The sequence below is a fragment of the Oryctolagus cuniculus genome, chromosome 9 (genome assembly GCF_964237555.1).
Source record: "Oryctolagus cuniculus chromosome 9, mOryCun1.1, whole genome shotgun sequence".
Lineage (NCBI taxonomy): Eukaryota > Metazoa > Chordata > Mammalia > Lagomorpha > Leporidae > Oryctolagus > Oryctolagus cuniculus.
The window spans coordinates 112,883,159-112,901,709 of NC_091440.1; the positions used below are offsets into that span (position 1 = coordinate 112,883,159).

At 38.0% G+C, this 18,551-nt stretch overlaps 1 protein-coding gene and 2 long non-coding RNA genes across 6 annotated transcripts in view; 1 reads left to right on the forward strand and 2 right to left on the reverse strand.

The window, feature by feature from the left end:
• LOC127492070 (uncharacterized) overlaps positions 1–6,114 on the forward strand; it is a 58,303-nt gene extending 52,189 nt beyond the window's left edge. The window contains exons 4-6 of the long non-coding RNA XR_011379004.1: positions 400–553; positions 3,026–3,330; positions 5,976–6,114. This is a non-coding gene — a long non-coding RNA (uncharacterized lncRNA). The remainder of the gene's footprint in view (positions 1–399; positions 554–3,025; positions 3,331–5,975) is intronic.
• LOC138843876 (uncharacterized) lies at positions 2,682–6,054 on the reverse strand. The gene is made up of 2 exons (XR_011379005.1): positions 4,806–6,054; positions 2,682–3,079 (listed from the first exon to the last, which is right to left on the reverse strand). It is a non-coding gene; the product is annotated as an uncharacterized lncRNA (long non-coding RNA).
• Positions 6,115–13,242: 7,128 nt separating the features above from the next.
• The window catches only part of RERG (RAS like estrogen regulated growth inhibitor), a 135,796-nt gene continuing 130,487 nt past the window's right edge, over positions 13,243–18,551 (reverse strand). For all 4 annotated transcript variants that reach the window (XM_017343363.3, XM_070049423.1, XM_008259585.4 and 1 more), the window contains 2 exons: positions 16,692–16,765; positions 13,243–14,936 (listed from right to left, as the gene is read on the reverse strand). In XM_017343363.3, the coding sequence (XP_017198852.1) occupies positions 14,529–14,936; positions 16,692–16,765 (482 nt within the window). In that variant the 3' untranslated portion in view covers positions 13,243–14,528. The remainder of the gene's footprint in view (positions 14,937–16,691; positions 16,766–18,551) is intronic.

The following is an 18,551-nucleotide window of genomic DNA, read 5'->3' on the forward strand; positions in this document are numbered from 1 at the left end:
CCGCCGGCCGGCTCTCTCGGGGGCTGCACAGGTGTTCCTTCAGATGTTCCCCTTAGATGTTCCTGGTGCATGCCATCTCTCTCCTCCTTTATAGTCCTCCTCTGCCAATCCCAACTCTGCTACCCACACGCCGAGTACGCTGCTCTCCTCCAATCAGGAGCAGGTCCTGCTGTTTATTGGTTGAACTGGAGGCAGCTGGGTAGAAGCTGTTTTCTTCTCTCCCAGCGCCATATTGTGGGAGAGCAGATGCATAGAATAAGTCTTAATTCCAGTAACTTAGTCTAGTCCGGGTTGCTCCCAGTTGCTCCCCACAATGTATGAAATACATGTATCACAAAGTCTAGCACACATGAAGTACTTAACCTTTGCTGTCCTTTGTTATTGTATTTTGTTGTCCAGTTTTCCAAGTAGCTGAGAAAAAAATGCAAAAGGGGAATAATTTAGATTCAAAACATTAATGGAAAATGAGTTTTTCCTTTCCTATGTGAAGACCCAAAGGCACTTACAGGAAGCAAGCATGTTGAGCAAATTACAACACTTCAGCCATTTCCAGGTAAAATGATGTCCTCCCCACCAAAGACTGTCTTAGCATTTCTCTATCAGTTTCTTCCTCTCTGTGGTTCACTGAAAGTTGTCACTTATAGATTTGTTCTTTGGGCTTTCGTAACGTACAATCTGGAGAAATGGATGAATGGGAAAAGAAAGGGTAGGGAATGTTCTTTGGAGGTTTTGAGCCCAAAGCAGTTATACCAGGTGACTTAGGCTCCTTTTTATGACTTTCACTAGCATTCCTGAGAGGGGTTTCTCTGGGAAAGAAGAGGTTTCTTTAGCTCACAGTTTGAGCTTACAGACTCTGATGGCCCCACACTCTGGGGTCTTGTGAAGGCTGGTTAATAGCAGGTGTGGAAGCAGGCTCACATCATGAGGCAGGAAGCATGAGAGCACAGCTTGGCCGAGCTTGCACTTCCACCAGAATCACCTGCCAAGGGCACCTCTTCAATGGCCCAAAGACCTCCCACAGGCCCCACCTCACAATTGCCATCATTAGACCAAGTCTTTACCTTTAATCAATTAACCATTAATATTAAGACAGTGACATTTAAACAGCTGCAAGGGTTTTGGGGTGGCATATCCTGCTATACCCATAACTCTAGAGGCTGTCAGACAAAATGTCAATTAGTTCAAAGATCTAATTGGCTTTCACTTATAATTCTACAATAAAGCAATACATCATTCTGTAAAAATGAATAAATTGGGCATGGGGCCAGTGCTGTGGCATAGAGGGTAAAGCCGCCACCTGCAGTACCAGCATGCTGTATGGGTGCTGGTTTGAGACCTGGCTGCTGCACTTCCAAGCCAGCTCTCTGCTATAGCCTGGGAAAGCAGTAGAAGATGGCCCAAGTCCTTGGGCCCCTGCACCCACATGGGAAGACACAGAGGAAGCTCCTGGCTTCAGATCGGCACAGCTCTGGCCATTGTGGCCAACTGGGGAGTGAACCAGCAGATGGAAGACCTCTCTCTCTCTCTCTCTGCCTCTCCTTCTCTCTCTGTGTGACTCTGACTTTCAAATAAATAAATAAATCTTAAAAAAAAAAACAAACAAAAAGAATGAGTTGAGCATGACAGAATGGTTGAATTTAATAAGATGGGAACATGGAAACAACAAAAAAGCAAAAGCAAACTGGTTAACAACAGGAAAGTACAGGTTACTTCTAAAAGTTAAAGCAAAGGTCTTCCTTATTATGATGGCTCTGGTCGCTTGGGCTGTGAATCTTCTGTTTCCAGGAAAAACTGACTTAAATTTCAGTTTGATTATGTGACACTTGGCATGAGTGACTGCATTCTGGTTTGGTCAGATCTGCTGGGGCCTGGTGCAGAAGGTTAGTCCAGAGCAATGGACTTCTATAAATGTTGTTTAGCAGACGAGAAAGAAGAAAGGGAATTTAAAAATTATTGCTGTGAACAATGTATTCAGTTCAAGATGTTAAGAATGCAATAGAGAAGTTGTTATATTTAAGCTTTAGTTATGAAACTGTTCACTTGCTATGCAGCTTTTTTTTTTTTTTTTTAAGATTTATTTATTTACTTGAGAGGCAGGGTTACAGAGAGAGGGAGAAACAGAGAGAAGGGTCTTCCATCTGCTAGTTTACTCCCCAAATGGCAGCAACCATTGGAGCTGAGCCAATCCGAAGCCAGGAGCCAGGGGCTTCTTCTGGGCCTTCCATGTGGGTGCAGGGATCCAAGGACTTGGGCCATCATCCATTGCTTTCCCAGGCTATAGCAGAGAGCTGGCTCAGAAGTGGAGCAGCCAGGACTTGAACCAGTGCCTATATGGGATGCCAAGCGCCACAGGCAGATGCTTAACCTACTATGGTACAGCGCCGGCCCTAGCTATGTGGCTTTTAATTTGGACCATATGACTGCAGCCTAAATAGTGTTATACAATGGGTATATGCATTGGGGTAGGCATTGAGAGACAAAAGAGAAAGTGAGAGTGAAAGGAAGAGGGAATATGAATAAGAAAGGCAAGGAGACTTGAAACAAGCTGCGTATTTGAAAATTCTCACTGATGTGGAACCCTGCAACATGAGTTGTCTGCCTCCAGCTGAACTTCTGAGTTCATATTTAAAGTCACAATTTAGGCAAAGCGAGACCACATCAATTTGCCAACCTCAGACATTAAAAGTCTTACCAACAAGTTTATTTTGGGTCCTATAGATACACATAACTGGCTTTACACACTAGACATTTTTAAGCCGGCGGTTTGGCTCCATGTAATCACAGCAAGAAGCAGCAATCAAAGCCACATCTTGCTGCAGCTCAGCAGATGCAGAGACGTTAAGTAACAAGGGACGTTTTCATCTTGAACAAAGACCATGGATTAGACCCTTGAGTTTTAAATTTTGGCTTTGTCGTTGGGTTATAATTCTAGTTCTGATATTGTCCCATTCTCCTCCCCATTTCTGGAAACATTAGCAATTTTCATTCAGAGACTGATGGTTGATGTCTTACGTTTATGGATCAGGTGCTGGTTTGGTGATGATTATGATGATGGTGATGATGATCTTCAGAAGTTTGTCTATATTGAAGGGAAGAGGCATGGTGAATAAAAATCAGGAGAATTAGAGCTCCTAACCTTTCAAATTAATACAACAAAATGCAGATGAGTGCCAAGGTTGTAGAAGACAATGAACCCAGAGCTACAAATCCAAAATCAAAATAAGGCTTGGCTCTGGCCAAGAGTGAATGATAATCTGGTTCATGAAACTGATAAAAACATAAGTCACCACACGGAAAGTCCTAAAGAAGTCACTATAAACTGAGTCACCTGTGAGTATAAAGAAAGCAGACTATAAAGGGCAGAAGAAGACTCAGAAAAAGTGATATTTCACCTGAATCTTTAAGCTTATATATTTTTAGTTTCTACTTCAATCAATATCTAGCTTAGTTTTCTGTAAGTTGCTGGGAAAACACTGAAACTTTTTTCACACAATCTTATTTTTTGTCTTTCTTTTTTCTTTTATGCATAATTTTTAAAAATTATTTATTTAAAAGACAGTGTGACAGAGACAGGCAGAAATCTTTCAGCTAATGTTCACTTCCTAAATGACTGTGAGGGTTGGGCCAAGTAAAAGCCAGGATGGTATAGGTAGCAGGGACCCAAGCACTTGAGTTACCATCTGTTACCTTTCAGGGGGCATATTAGACATTAACAGGCAGCTGGATTCAGGGGCAGAGCAGAGACTTAAATCTAGTCACTCTGATTTCAGGTGTGGGCACCCCAAATAGCATCTTAATAACTATACCAAATGCCTGCTCCTCTGAAGTTTTCACTATATAACATTTATTTACCTATACTACAATTTTTAATGAAACCTTTACTATTGAATATGTAAATGACTTTCTTTTCTATTTATTTGTTCTGTTGGTAATTAGAAATACAATTAATCCCTTTGGTATTAAGTATTTCCTTAAAATAACTCCTAGCTTTCTGGAAGTGGACTCTTGGATAGAGAAATTCAAGCCTATCAAAGCACAGACGCAAAAATAGTATTCTGGGCACTGGTAACAACATAATCAAGGGCAAACTGCTTCCTTGGTCATGAAAATAGATATGAAAAAATAAATAAACCTTTTCTAGAAAAATGTCTGTGTATGTAGATGTAATTTTTCCATCTAGAACACGAATTTATCAGCAGTTTAGTTGTCTTGTCTACAGGTGCTGGGAGGGGTTGCTAGGGGTGCTGTCTTGGGGACATCAGGAATTAATACAATCGTATTTCAAAAAGTTTAGGGAAAATGGAATTCAAAGATAAGTTTAAGTTGGTACAAACAATTTTGTGATCTGTGCATACAAGGGGTCTTTAAAAAAGTTCAAGGGAAATGCATATTATGAAAAACTGCATAGGCTTGAAAAATTTTTATTTCAAAATAAACATCTTTTAATTCTATTTTTCATGTACTTTTTGAAGTAACCTTGGGTGTTTGTCCTCTTCTGTTTTATATTTTAGATGTGTTTCTATTCAATTTAAGTGATATTTTCCCATGTAAGGAATCTGACAAATTGATATCAAGGTCGCTTGAAAGGAATTTCTGTTCAACGTAATGATTAGGGAGACTGGCATTTGGGTGAATGATAGTGACCTGAGCTCTTTATATCATTTAAAACAATTAAAAAGTTGAAAGTGAGAAACTCCATTTTAAACTTGGTTTCATCCCATCTCCGGGAGCTATACATATTACCCAGGTGCGATTGTGACAGCTTTTACGGCTGTAAGACACACTAACGTGAAGGTCTGACTTACCTTCTGTAGGATGGCACAAAACCATAAAAACTTGGAGAAAATTCCCTTCTCTTCGTGATTCGCAGGTTCCTCAGATAATTGATACAGGTTTCTCATTATGTCTCTTTGGCTCCACAGCAGAAGTCTCACTTTGATATACGTTTTCATCACCTATGGATCTTGTTACAGTGCAGATTTCTTGGCTTCATTCCTACACATCCTGGTTCGGTAGTTCTGAAAAAGGTCCAGGATTTAAATTTTAAACAAGCTTCCCAGATGACTCTACTGAAAGTGTTCAGTGGGCCAAATTCTGAGAAACATCACTACAGGGAATAGAATATTCCGTTGTATCAGAACAGCACAGGGATTCTTTTATTCCTCTAACAAGCTCAGGGTAGAGGTGGAATCTGATGCTTTAATATTAGTGTGCACCCAATAGTTTTTGAACAAGGTGGTCCTAAGGGAAAGAGCTATGGATTCAGACTTTTCCTTTGTGAATCCTTAGCAAGAACAGGAATTACACCATGGACAAAACATCTGGAGAGTTGGCAGTCCAGTGTGTGCCCAGTCTTAGGCTAAGCACAGTTCAGATACATCAGTATAGCCCGTGGGCTTGGGCCCAGTAGTTGCAGCTGGTAAGAAACATAACGGTCTGTTTTAATTTCTCATGATGTTTTATAGTCACAATCAGATCTTTTATCAGCACCATCATTTCTTTTCCAACTCTGAGCTATGATTTTAATGTATTGTGTATAACCAAGGTGGTAGCTAGAGATAGGATGTTGATTCACTCTTAATTTATTTTGCTTGTGAAGATTACCAAAGCAATATATCTCATTTGTAGGTTTTTTTTTGTCATTGTTCATCAGAATGTGGATGAATAATACTTTTCATTGCCTTGTTCTCATGTATTTGATTGTAATACTTTTATTCCTAAAAGCTTTCTTTTTATTCACTGACTGACTTGGGTGTATTAGAGGAGTGAAGCAAATTAGAAGAGTGAAGCAAATTAGAGGAGTGAAGCAAAGCTAGCAAACTGGAGACCCATTTTTTTTTACAAAAAGTCAAAATGGATATAAAATTCCTCAATCTTCTGTAGAAAAAGATTTCGGTGATAATGGTTGTATAGCAAAATAAATCTTAATTTACCTGTTAAGCACTTTAATTTTTTCATGTTTCTGTTTTCCTAAGTTCCTGTAGAATGAATTGTCTGAAAACATAGCAAAGAATTATAACATTCAACTTTAAGTGATATCATTTGCCTTAGGACTGAAAGCTGAGCATATAAATTGAAGCCGGATTGTCCCTTCCCAGGAGAGAAACAGAGAAAGGCTAGTATGTGACTAATTTTGCTGTGGCATTTGAGTTTATTATATGTTTGTACTGATGACTTCATAAAGAAATTGTAGCAGTGGACAAGAGTTGCTCTTTAATCTACAAAATATGATCTGTTTTTATCTTGGCACCCAAAATGAGCAGGTGGTACCACTTTGTACAGTGGGTGTGGTCTGAAAATATGTCTGCAACTAGAATTTTTGTGGAAAGAAAAATCACTTGTTAAATTTCCTGGAGGCAGGCAATTTTTAAGGGTAATTCTGTAGTCATTTTTTAAAAAAAGATAAAGCCAATAATTCTATTTATAAATTCAAAATTGAATTTTGACATTTTACTACTGTACAGTATATAGGGGCCAGGAGGCTGCAGCTTGGCTGTTAAAAGCTCCATGTTTGAATTCCATCATCATTTCATTATTTTGCTTTAGAAGTGAAAGAATTGCATTTAATTATTTTTTTAAAAAATTCATTTCTAAAATCCAATGATTCTAATTTCAAATGATTGGTGGCTGAACTTGTTCAAAATAAAAGATGAAGACGTGATAGACAATAAAATACTCTGACATTGTTCTGTCCAATATAGTATCCATTAGCCTCAGGTGACTGTTGAGCACTTGGAATATGGTTGGTCCAAGTTGAGATGTATTGGAAGTGTAAAGTACACACTGGTTTCAAGATTTGATGCAAGAAAAGTGTTAAGTATCTCAGAACTTAATAATTTTAGATTGTCTGTATATTGCAAAATAATATCAAGTATATTGGGTTATGTAAAACATGCTAAAATTAATTCTGCATGTCACTTTCCTACTTTAAATGTAAGCATTTTATTTATTTATTTATTTATTTATTTTTTTGACAGGCAGAGTGGACAGTGAGAGAGAGAGACAGAGAGAAAGGTCTTCCTTTGCCGTTGGTTCACCCTCCAATGGCCGCCGTGGTCGGCGCGCTGCAGCCGGCGCACCGCGCTGATCCGATGGCAGGAGCCAGGAGCCGGGTGCTTTTCCTGGTCTCCCATGGGGTGCAGGGCCCAAGCACCTGGGCCATCCTCCACTGCACTCCCTGGCCACAGCAGAGGGCTGGCCTGGAAGAGGGGCAACCGGGACAGAATCCGGCGCCCCGACCGGGACTAGAACCCGGTGTGCCGGCGCCGCTAGGCGGAGGATTAGCCTAGTGAGCCGCGGCGCCGGCCAAATGTAAGCATTTTAATTTAAATGATTTAAATTTAAGCAATTAATAATAATCTGAGTAACAGAAATATTTTTATTGGCCACCTCTCCTCCACAAAGGAAACTTCCTGAAGAACAGAGAACTCTTAATTACTGATAAAATCCAAGAGAAAACTTCACGAAGTAGAAGAGATTGTCTTGGTTAGTTTTCTGTTGCTGTAATAGAATAGCTGATGGCTGCATACTTTATAAAGAAAAGAAGCTTACTTAGCTCACAGCTTTAGAGGCTAAAAGTCCAAGATGGTGTGGCCTATCAGTTCTGCCTCTGGTGAAGGCTCTGGCTCCATCGCAACACAGTGGGTAACATCTTGGAGGGAGCATTTGTAAGAGAAATTACATGGTGAGAGAAGAAGCAAGAGATTTGAAATTGGGGGGCCAGATTCTTTTTTTTTGTAACATTCCACTCTTGTGGGAACTGACTAGAGTCCTGTGAGAACTGTATTAACTCCTTCTGAGAATGATGTTCTCAATGACCTAATCACCTTAAGGTAGGCCCTTCCTCATGAAGGTTCCACCACCTCTCAACATCACCACACTGGGACCAGGCTTCTAGCACGTGAGCATTTGGGGAACACACTCAAAACATATCCATATCATAACAGAAAGTCTTTGCAGATAAGATGAAAGTATTGTTGCCCAAAATATAGTTCACAGAATACCAGTCCCTGTGAGGTGCACCACCAAAGTCAAGCAAGATTAGGCAACACTGAGCTACTCAACCCATGAAACCTGATTTACTTGACTTAATCCACTGTTTTCTAAATCCATTTGAAAAATACTCTTTTTTTTAAATTTTCAAAAAATGATAGCTGGTAGCAGTTAATAGACTTAATAAAGTCATTTTGGAAAATGCTGGTGAGTCAAAGTAATTACTAAGTTCATTTTGTCTGTTGTATGTATATATACAGTTTCTAGGAACTCATCCTACAGGTGAGCTGTGCTTGCTTCCGTGTATATACGCTTCTTCCCTTAGTCTGCATACATCTTTTTCCTTCACTTTTCTAGGCTATTGCAACAATTGCCAGTTAGATGTATTTATCAACCACCAATTAAAAAAAATCCCATTTGACCCTACTTCCCAAAGAAAGTATGTAGTCAAGAATTCAGAAGGGCTACCAGAATGTGTGGGAGAAATATAGAAGATTAGGTGAGATTATACTAAAATTTATTTGTCCTTTTGAAATGCCATGTGAAATATATTCCCTACTAGGAAAAGTACTGTATTATGCATGGGTTAAATAGGCTGCTGTGGGCTAGCAAAGGGACTTAATATGATTTATAACTTTGTTTTCCAGAGAAATTGCATTCAGCATTCCAAAAAGCCAATTTACAAGCAAATGTTAGGGATATAAATTATAAATTGGACACTACTGTGGTAGAGATTGACTCAGAAGCTCAGAGAATAGAAGCAATCAATATTTTGTGTTTGTTTCAATAAATTATATTGCTTTTTGGAATAAGCTCTTTGCTTCCCCCAAAACTGAAAAGATGGAGAGAATGATAGGGGAAAAAAATCATGACAATGATTACAACATCTCATAGATCATAAAGAACATTGTGAAATTCTCATTAAGAATTTCCCTAGGTTCAAGCAGTGGGGTTTGCATCCTTCAAAACATTCCTTCATAGAACCAACCAAATTATTTTATTTTCTTGTGAAACTGTATATAGTAGATAGACACACACACACATACAAACAGCCCAAATTTATAAAGCCCAAACATCCATTTGCAGTTCCTAAGGAAAAATAAAATGCTTTTTGGATTCACAAGGGCATAAAATGACACATTTACTTGTAATGGAACTCTATTAGCTGTATGTATTTCAGGCCACAGAGCCTGAAATGGGATAAAATCAAGAAGAATTTAAATGAAACTATTATTTTAAAATAAAATAATGCTACCTTATTAAAGTCTAGAAAAGAAAACCTACGGGCTGGCGCCGTGGCTCACTAGGCTAATCCTCCGCCTGCGGCACCGGTACTCTGGGTTCTAGTCCCGCTTGGGGCAATGGTTCTGTCCCGGTTGCTCCTCTTCGAGTCCAGCTCTCTGCTGTAGCCCGGGAAGGCAGTGGAGGATGGCCCTAGTGCTTGGGCCCTGTACCTGCATGGGAGATCAGGAGGAGGCACCTGTCTTCTGGCTTCGGATCAGCACGATGCTGTAGCGGCCATTTGGGGGAGGGGGAGGGGGAACCAATGGAAAGAAGACCTTTCTCTCTGTCTCTCTCTCTCACTAACTCTGCCTGTCAAAAAAAAAAAAAAAATCTTACCTGTTACATTCAGACTCAAACACAGATCTGCTTTAACTATAATTTTTGCTTTTCTAGAATTTTACTTGAAATCTTGTTTGACGTCTTTAACTTAGCATAATTATTTGAGATACACCCAGAATTCTGTTCTTTTTTTTATTGTTTAGTAGATTTCATGGAGGAGTTCTACCATATTTTTTACTTATTCACTCAAGATGATAAGTTGAGTTGCTGTCACTTTTTGTTGATTACAAATAAAGCTGTTATGAAAATCAGCACAGTTTTTATGCGGACACAGATTTTCATCTCTTGGGGCATATTTAGGAAGAGAATTGCTGGGTTGTATGAGAAGTATATGTTGACCTTCATAATCAGCCTACAAACTCATATCCGGAATGCTTGTTCCGTTTGACTTTCCTGCTGGCAATGTTTTAGAGCTCCAGGACGTAGGTGTTCTCACAGAGAAGCGTATGGTTGCTCTTTTCTCCCCTTTTCATTTTAGCCATTCTAGTGGATGTGTATTGATGATATGATACTCCTATATTATAGTTTTAGTTCACGTTACCCTAACATCTAATGATGTTGAACATATTTTCATGTATTTGTTCTGCATTTGTATATCTTTGAAGTGAATTATCTATTCAAAATGTTTGCTCGTTTTAAAGAACTATTTACTTCAGAATAGTTTTATATTTAAAAAACAAGAACTTTAGAGTTGTCCAAAAAGTTCCCCTATAGCACAAACCCAGATGCCATGTTAATAACATCTTATGCAGTGTGTTTGCCTCAGCACACAGTACCCCGAGTCCTATTATTTGTTTATTCAAACTCCCTTTCTCCCTCCCATACTTTCCAGCCTCTAGTAATCAGCATTCTGTTTTTATGTTGAGGCTTTTTAAAGTTCTGACATATGAGGGAGAAAATTTATTATTTGTCTTTTGTGTCTGACTTGACAATGTTTTCTAGTTCCATCCATTTTTCTGCAAATGACAGGATTCCGTTCTCTTTGTGGCTGAATAGTATTCAATTGTTTATACATACATATGTATATATATATATATATCACATTTTCTTGGTTGACTATTGTGAACAGTGCTGCAATAAACATTGTAGAGCAGGTATCTCTTTGATACAGATTTCTTGTCTTTTAAATATATACACATAGTGGGAATGCTGGATGGTATGGCAGTTCTATTTTTAGTTTTTTTAAAGACATCTCCATATTGTTTTGCAGAGTGGCTACACTAATTTACAATACCACCAACAGTGTATGAGTTCCCCTTTCTCCCCATCCTCCCCAACATTTGTTACTTTCTTTTTGGTGATAACCATTCTAACAGGGGTGAAATGGTATCTCATGGTGGTTTTAATTTCCATTTCCCTGATGGCTAGTGATGTTGAATATTTTTACATATATTTGTTGGCCATTTGTATCTCTTCTTTTGAGACGTGTGTATAGGGATCCTATGCCCATTTCTTAATTGCATTGATTGTTTTTGGTTGTTGAGTTTTTTGAGTTCATAATGTATTCTAGATATTAATCCCTTGTCAGGTAAGTAGCTTGCAAATGTTTTCTCCCATTCTGTCAGATGACATCTCACTCTATTGATTATTTCATCTGCTGTACTGAAGCTTCTGCATTTAATATAATCCCATTTGTCTAGTTTTGCTTCTGCTGCTTGTGCTTTTGGGTCTCATGCAGAAAAATCATTGCCAACACCAATGTTGTAAAGTGTTTCCCTTATGTTTTTTTTCTAGCAATTTCATAGTTTTACTTCTTACATTTAGGCTATATTGATCCTGGTAATATGCCACACAGCAGTAAATTGATGAAATCATAGGTTTTACCTCATTTTCTTCCCATTTCTCAGGGATCATAGTGCTGTATTGCTCTTTATTTATTTATTTATTTATTTTGACAGGCAGAGTGGACAGTGAGAGGGAGAGACAGAGAGAAAGGTCTTCCTTTTCTGTTGGTTCACCCTCCAATGGCCGCCGCGGCCTGCGCGCTGCTAGCGCACAGCGCTGATCTGAAGGCAGGAGCCAGGTGCTTCTCCTGGTCTCCCATGGGGTGCAGGGCCCAAGCACCTGGGCCATCCTCCACTGCACTCCCTGGTCACAGCAGAGAGCTGGCCTGGAAGAGGGGCAACTGGGACAGAATCTGGCGCCCCGACCGGGACTAGAACCTGGTGTGCCGGTGCCGCAAGGCAGAGGATTAGCCTAGTGAGCTGCAGCGTCAGCCTGTATTGCTTTTTATTCAGTGTCTGGAAGTGATTGTTCCACGTATTTGATCTGGTTGCGTCTTTTTTTTTTTTTTTTAAATATGTGAGTTAATCTGGTTCCTGTTATTCCATCCAGGCCAGATTAAAGCTATATGTTTAATACTGAAAATAAAATCCTACCCCTACTCTTTACAAAGTTAATCTTGCTTCATTGGCATTAATGAAAATGAAACTCAGCTTCCAAAGAACTGATAGTGTTAATTCATTTATAACCTTCATTTATGGAGATGCCAGGGGCATAAGTAGAAAAACGAATTCATTTTTGTGCAATCTCACGTTCTTCTCTAATTACCAGTTGGAATTTATGCTAGTGGTTCTATGATTTTTAACAAGTCTAAATTGGCATTATATGTCTAAGGGAGTTGCTAATGCTGGTCACTGTGTATTTCACTTTTTTAGTTTCTGACTCATGATTGACTCCCAGTTATTTCACTATGTTGCTTTAGGGCTTGCTTTTAATATGAACTAGCTGAACTATATTTCCAAGTATATATAAGAGAGTGTGAAATAGAGTTGATTAGAGAAGGTGATAGAATTTCAAGAATATTTTTTCTGTTTTTGTTCCTCCTACGTTGTTTAAGTGGACATCCCTGAAAATGGATCACAGCTGAGTTTACTAACTTGGTCCTTTAATAGGTAGTTGTCTGCATGAGTATAAATTTTGGACAATTTTATCGTACTTTTTACTCATTTATTCTCTCTCTGAATTATTTCTTTTTGCTAATCTTTCATTTTTTTCCCTAAAAATAATAGGTGTGGCCCTCTAAATTCCTTTGAATTATCACAATTTACCATCATGTTTCATGTCTCCATATTTTGATTTCATGTTATTTTCTTTGTCTGGAATATTTTTACTATCATCCTTTGTTGAATAATTTTAATATATTAATATTCAAATCAGATACCAACAAATAGACTAAGTTGTTCAGGTAATCAATGAATGAAATAACAAAGGAAGCAAATCTTCCCTGAATTATCTATTTCTATGTCTTCATCTCTACAGTTCAGGATAAAAACTACACAATAGATAATAGTGTGGAGTCTAGAGTCTGACTCTGACCTTTGGGTTCAAATCCTGGTTCCACCAACTGAATAGCTGTGCATACTTGTCTAAATTATTACCCCCACCATGGCGGCTCATATGTGTATCTCTAAGTTATGATCATGGCACTACTCTTTTATAGATTTATTGTGAAGATTTGATGAGATAATATATAAAACATCTAAAATAGCACCTAATCTTTCAAAAATAATAATTGTTATCAACAGGAACTAATTTTTAGTTTAATTCTTAACTCTACAATTCAACTGTCCTCTTAAGTTTCTCTTTCTATGTTTTCACAAAAAAGACTGCACAAATGTAGCAGAATTTGAAAATTATACTTTTTTATTATAATCACATAAAATAAAGTCAGTTACACCAAGTTGTCCAAATACATTGGTGAATTAAAGCTTCCACACTTACAAATTTTATACATATACCTATGCACTTATAAATACATATGTAAAAGATATATATTTTATTCTAAAATAAAGTGCCCAAATCTTGATATGTGGGGGCATAATAGGGAGAAAGGAATCACAAAGTTTTGTCAGTTATATCCCATACTTCCACAATACAAGAATCTGTTTCAAATATATATACTCAGGTACAATGATCTTTAATCATCCATTGTTTTCTGAATTCTCTTAAGTGAAGTAATTTATCCAAAATATTAAAGGAATTCATATGGTCAACTTAAGGAATCAGAGGCTAATTTTTCTGACTATGTCTGGCAAAGATATTGGGCTTCCCAACAGATGTATAGTTGTTAACTTTTTTTTCCCACATGTCTTTCTGCTAAGATTATCAACAGAGTGAGTAACGATTCAAACATCCCTAATTCTAAATTTTTTACCTGCATTCAATAAAGTCAGAGCTTGATGAAAAAATTTCTAATGTTTTTACATCACTCTGGGCTTGGTGAGCAAAGGCATAGAAGAACCTGAGTTATGGGTCTTCATGCCTCTATTACAATTAGTGCCTTGACTGAGGCAAGGAAGAAGAATATGGAGTAGTGATCATTGAGAGAATCAACTCAAGTTAAATGGACTCTCTAGTAATAGTGGAAAATCTTAGCGATGACATATTAAAACCTAAGAGCAAAACAGTTAAAGCAAAACTAAATGACGTAAGAGAATTCAGAAAATCCTATCTTTAAATAGAAACTAGAGCTCTGTTTCCTGTTTCAATAGCTCAGCTACGCTTTCTGTGTTTGTCTGCCATCTTAGATTTTTAAGATGATCATCTGTAGTCTGACAGGAAATGGAGTTTAAAAATGCTTGTGAAAAGACTTCAACCTATTTAAGCAGGTGAAGGTGCCTAAAAATTGCTTAATATGAATCCACCCATTTCAGAATTTGTGGTGGTTACATGTTCGAACTACATTAGAGTGTACCATATCAAACAGGAGAGGGAGACATTGTCAGCTTTGAAGTTGCATAAACGCTCTATGGAAGGCAAGGTGTGATGTGAAGCCCAGGCATTTCCCAGTGTCAAAACAAGGAATGGGATATTTTTGTTTTGTTTTTGGAAAGAAAAGGAAAGAAAAGGGCAACAGAGGGTTTCCACTGACCTGGCCCACCTAAGCAGGGCTGGGGCAAGCACACAGCAGCCTAACTACTAATTTTGGTGAGCATCTTGTTGATGGCTTGCTTGACGTGCGTGGTGGAGCTGCGTCTCCTCGTCTTGCCCTGCACCATCCTCCGGCGACGCACCTCCCGACACAACTCGTAGAATATCTCGGTTATATTCCCTTCTCCGGTGCAAGCAGAGCACTCATAGAAAGCACATGCCAATTCCGTGGCCAGCTTTTCCCCTTCTTCTGTACTGACCTGTCTAGAGTGGTCCAAGTCAGCTTTGTTACCAACCAAGATGAGAGTCACATTCTTGGGCTTTTTGACCTCATCGAGGATGTTTTTGAGTGGCAGTACTTCTTCAAAGCTTCCTCGGTCAGTAATGTCATAGACCAGCACAAAGCCTTCCCCCCATCTCATGTGTCCTTCCCTCTGAACGACATCTTCCTGTTGGCAAAGACAAACAGGAGTCAGAAGATCTGGAGGTTATCACAATGTGTAGACTTGGCTAATGCTAGTAATCATCTTTTAATTACTGTTCTTTGCATCCAGTATCATTAAAGTGATTTGTTCAGATGCTGGTACAAAGTTACTTTCTCCTTCAGTTTGGAATAGGAATTTTACTTATTCATATCAAGATATTTCAGAAAACTGAAAAGTTTCTAATTTCATACACTAAGTTTCTGCTTTTAACTTTTTCTTGCCATATCATTAAATCCATGATCACAAGAATAATAAAGGAAGTTCTCTTAGCTGAGAACTTTGTCTCTGATATTTTGACCAGATTAAGGAACTAACACATTAGTAAGAAATCATTACTCCTTGCTCCACCTTTTAGGTATCAGAATTAGAGCCAAACTTTAGCAAGATGCTCTTTATTGTTTGCTTGCTTGAATTTCCTCTCTTCTCAGGTTATAGCCATTTGGGGGCCAGAGACAGAAAAACAGTAACAAGTTGTATGGAGTGCAACTTAAACCAGGATTCTGGCTGTTTGCATGTTTGCTTTCTATCCCCACACCTCAAAGGTGTCATACAGTATCAGCAATGACAGAAACTCATTTGAAGGGATTCTCAAAGGGAGTGATCACTCCTTCATGGGTAGGTAGCATATGTGACTTGAAAACACATTGCTTTCAAAGGATCTAATAACTGTAGGGGCACGTGTGAGGGGTCTCCAACAAGTTCTGGGAAAATTTACATTATGAACAAATTATACATGGATTCCAAAATTCTTTTGCACCAAAGTAAATTTATCTTTAATTCCATTTTCCACAAACTTTCAAATTCCCTTTTTATTTCTGAGCTGCCACTCTCTTATGTTTGGTGCCCGGAGCATATGTGTTTGGTCAAAGTATAAGGAGAAGGTAATGGAAAGGAATAATTCATTTCAAGATCACATTTTTGGATTCAATTCTTTAATTCAAATTCTCTTGATGTCATAGTTCACTGATAAAGTACCGTGGAAACCTTCAGATTCCTATTATTTCATAGGTGATGACTATATCTGGGAACTTGCCCTGTCTGTGAGCCCTTTGAAATCTCAGAACTGACGGACCCAAAAGAAATTCACAAAATATGTTTTACACAAGAGAGTTCTAAAATAAATTATTCTGAAACAAACACACAAAGAAACAAACTTTTATAAGGTTATGGAAGTTTGGGATACAATATACAGAGAGTCTTTAAAAAGTTCATGGAAATTGTGTATTGTGCTTGAATTTTAAAATTTGTTTTGCATAAATGTAAATTTACCATTTAATTCTGTTTTTCATTAACTTTTTGAAGTAGCTTTGCATAGTAAATCTCTCTATACAAGATCCCCCAAACATATAAGCATATTAGAGGCTCTGAGAATTCTTTCAGTAAAGACATCTGATCAGTTTTATTTGAGCATTTCAAAATATATTTTACCATGGAAACCAACTAATATCTTGCTGTGCCAGAAAGTATAGATGAGAAACTGTAACCTAGATGATACAGGAATATTATAGTATTTTCAAAACCTTCTTGAAACACTGGGGAGATTACCTAAGGATGCATACACAAGCTGTTACAAATATGTTTATGCCTAAAGGGTAATTAGAGAAAAAACTTTTAGGGATGCAAAAGTTGGTTGTAGTCTAGAGCCTTCATTTTGTTCATAGTTTGCATGTCTCTTTTTCATTTGATCCAGAGAATATTTTAGTTGAACCCTTTATTCACCTGACCAGCAGTATCTAGGATCTCCATGGAAACCACTTCATCATCGATGGTTGCTTGGTGTCGGTAGGTTGATTCTGGGAAAGTGAGCAAATAAAGAAGACAAAAAAAGTAAATACCTGCAGGATTTAATTTGATCCTTAAAATTAAACCCTCTCGGTGATTAAGATGTGCACTAAAGTTTGAGAACCACTGATTTGTTTTTCATGGTGATATTAGCAGGAGTTCATATTGCAGGCATCTTAAGATGTTTATCTCTGGGAAGATAATTTCATTGTGGCATATTAGAGACTGTAACTCAGAAAACTAGTGGTATATGTAGCAACATGCATGGATTTTAAAATATCACATTCAGTTATAAATATCAGAAATAGATCTGTAGCACAAAAAAATCATATACATTTAAAATATACACACATGCAGCAAACCACTATTTTTCCAAAATACATGTAACAGCTAGCACCTACTGCTTACTATTTGGACATCAGTTATTCTAACTGCTTTACTTATGCTAACTCATTTAATCCTCAGAAACATCTCATGAAGCATATGTTACTATTACCTCCATTTTACAGAGGAAACTGAAACATGCAATGTTAAATAACTTGCCCAAGTTCACACAGTGTCAAGAGGTAGAGATGAGATTTGATTCCAGAAAAACTGGCTTTGGAGTTGAGGCTGTTGAACTCTATATTCACCAGACACATTACATTATATACTTATGGGAAACAGGAGTGCAAGGGTGTCAGAATTCTAAGGGAAAAATAAAGTGGAAGAACAAAAGGGTCTTGCCTGGTGCTATCATTAAGTCAGTTCTTTGTACCTAAATGACTCACATCACTAACTTACCAACAAAATAAACCTAGAAGTTTCTGCCTCCTGGAGCGTAGCCTGTAAGCCAGTGTTTGTATGAACTTCTTTTCTATGTTTCTTTTTTTAAAAACTATACATGAATTTCAATTGTTTTTGCACTAGAATGACCCTATCTTTTTTAAAAATGATTTATTTATTTAATTGAGAGGCAGATTTACAGAGAGAGAGAAGGAAAGACAGAGACAGTTCTTCATCTGCTAGTTCACTCCCAAATGGCTGCAATGGCCGGGTTCAGCCAGGCTGAAGCCAGGAGACAGGAGCTTCCTCCAGGTGCTTTCCTGGCCGTTAAGCAGGAAGGCAGATCTGAAGTGGAGCTGCTGGGACTTGAATTGGCTCCTGTATTGGATACCGGCATCTCAGGTGGTTGTCTAACCCACTAGGCCACAAAGCTGGCCCTTTACCTCATGTTTCTTTCACTTAATCGACGATTTTGCAGTCTTTTTTTTTTTTTTTTGAGCAGTTGAGAGTTACTTTGCTGTACTTCAAAACGTTTATGGGAAATAGAGTTAAAAGTTTGTCATGGTGCAAAAACATTTTGAAATCCATGCATGGTTTTCCCATAATACAAATCTCTGTAAGCTTTTGGAAGGCCATTTAGTACTCTCTTATCCAAAATACAAAATGCAGAAAGAAAATTTGACTCAGTATCACCATGTAGTTTCTACCTGCAATCAATACTGTACCATGATCACTGCCTCAGGCATGGCTCAGTGCTGAAGTATTTTCGAAAAAGCAAAATTGCAAACTCAGATTATGCTCGGTGTATTTGAGTAAGTGTCTTTTGCATTATTGCCATTCTCCTAGAATGTGGCGTGTATAGGGAACCTCAGTTCTTGAATACCTCATCCCCCTACTCTCGTAGGTTAAATGGGAGAATATATTTTTGTGTGATTAAGTGCTCTAAAATGCCCATTACCGCAACTATGTGTGCCTAAGTGTTCTCTCAATGATTTCCTTTTTTCTTTCTTTTTCTTTTTTTCCATCTTCAGT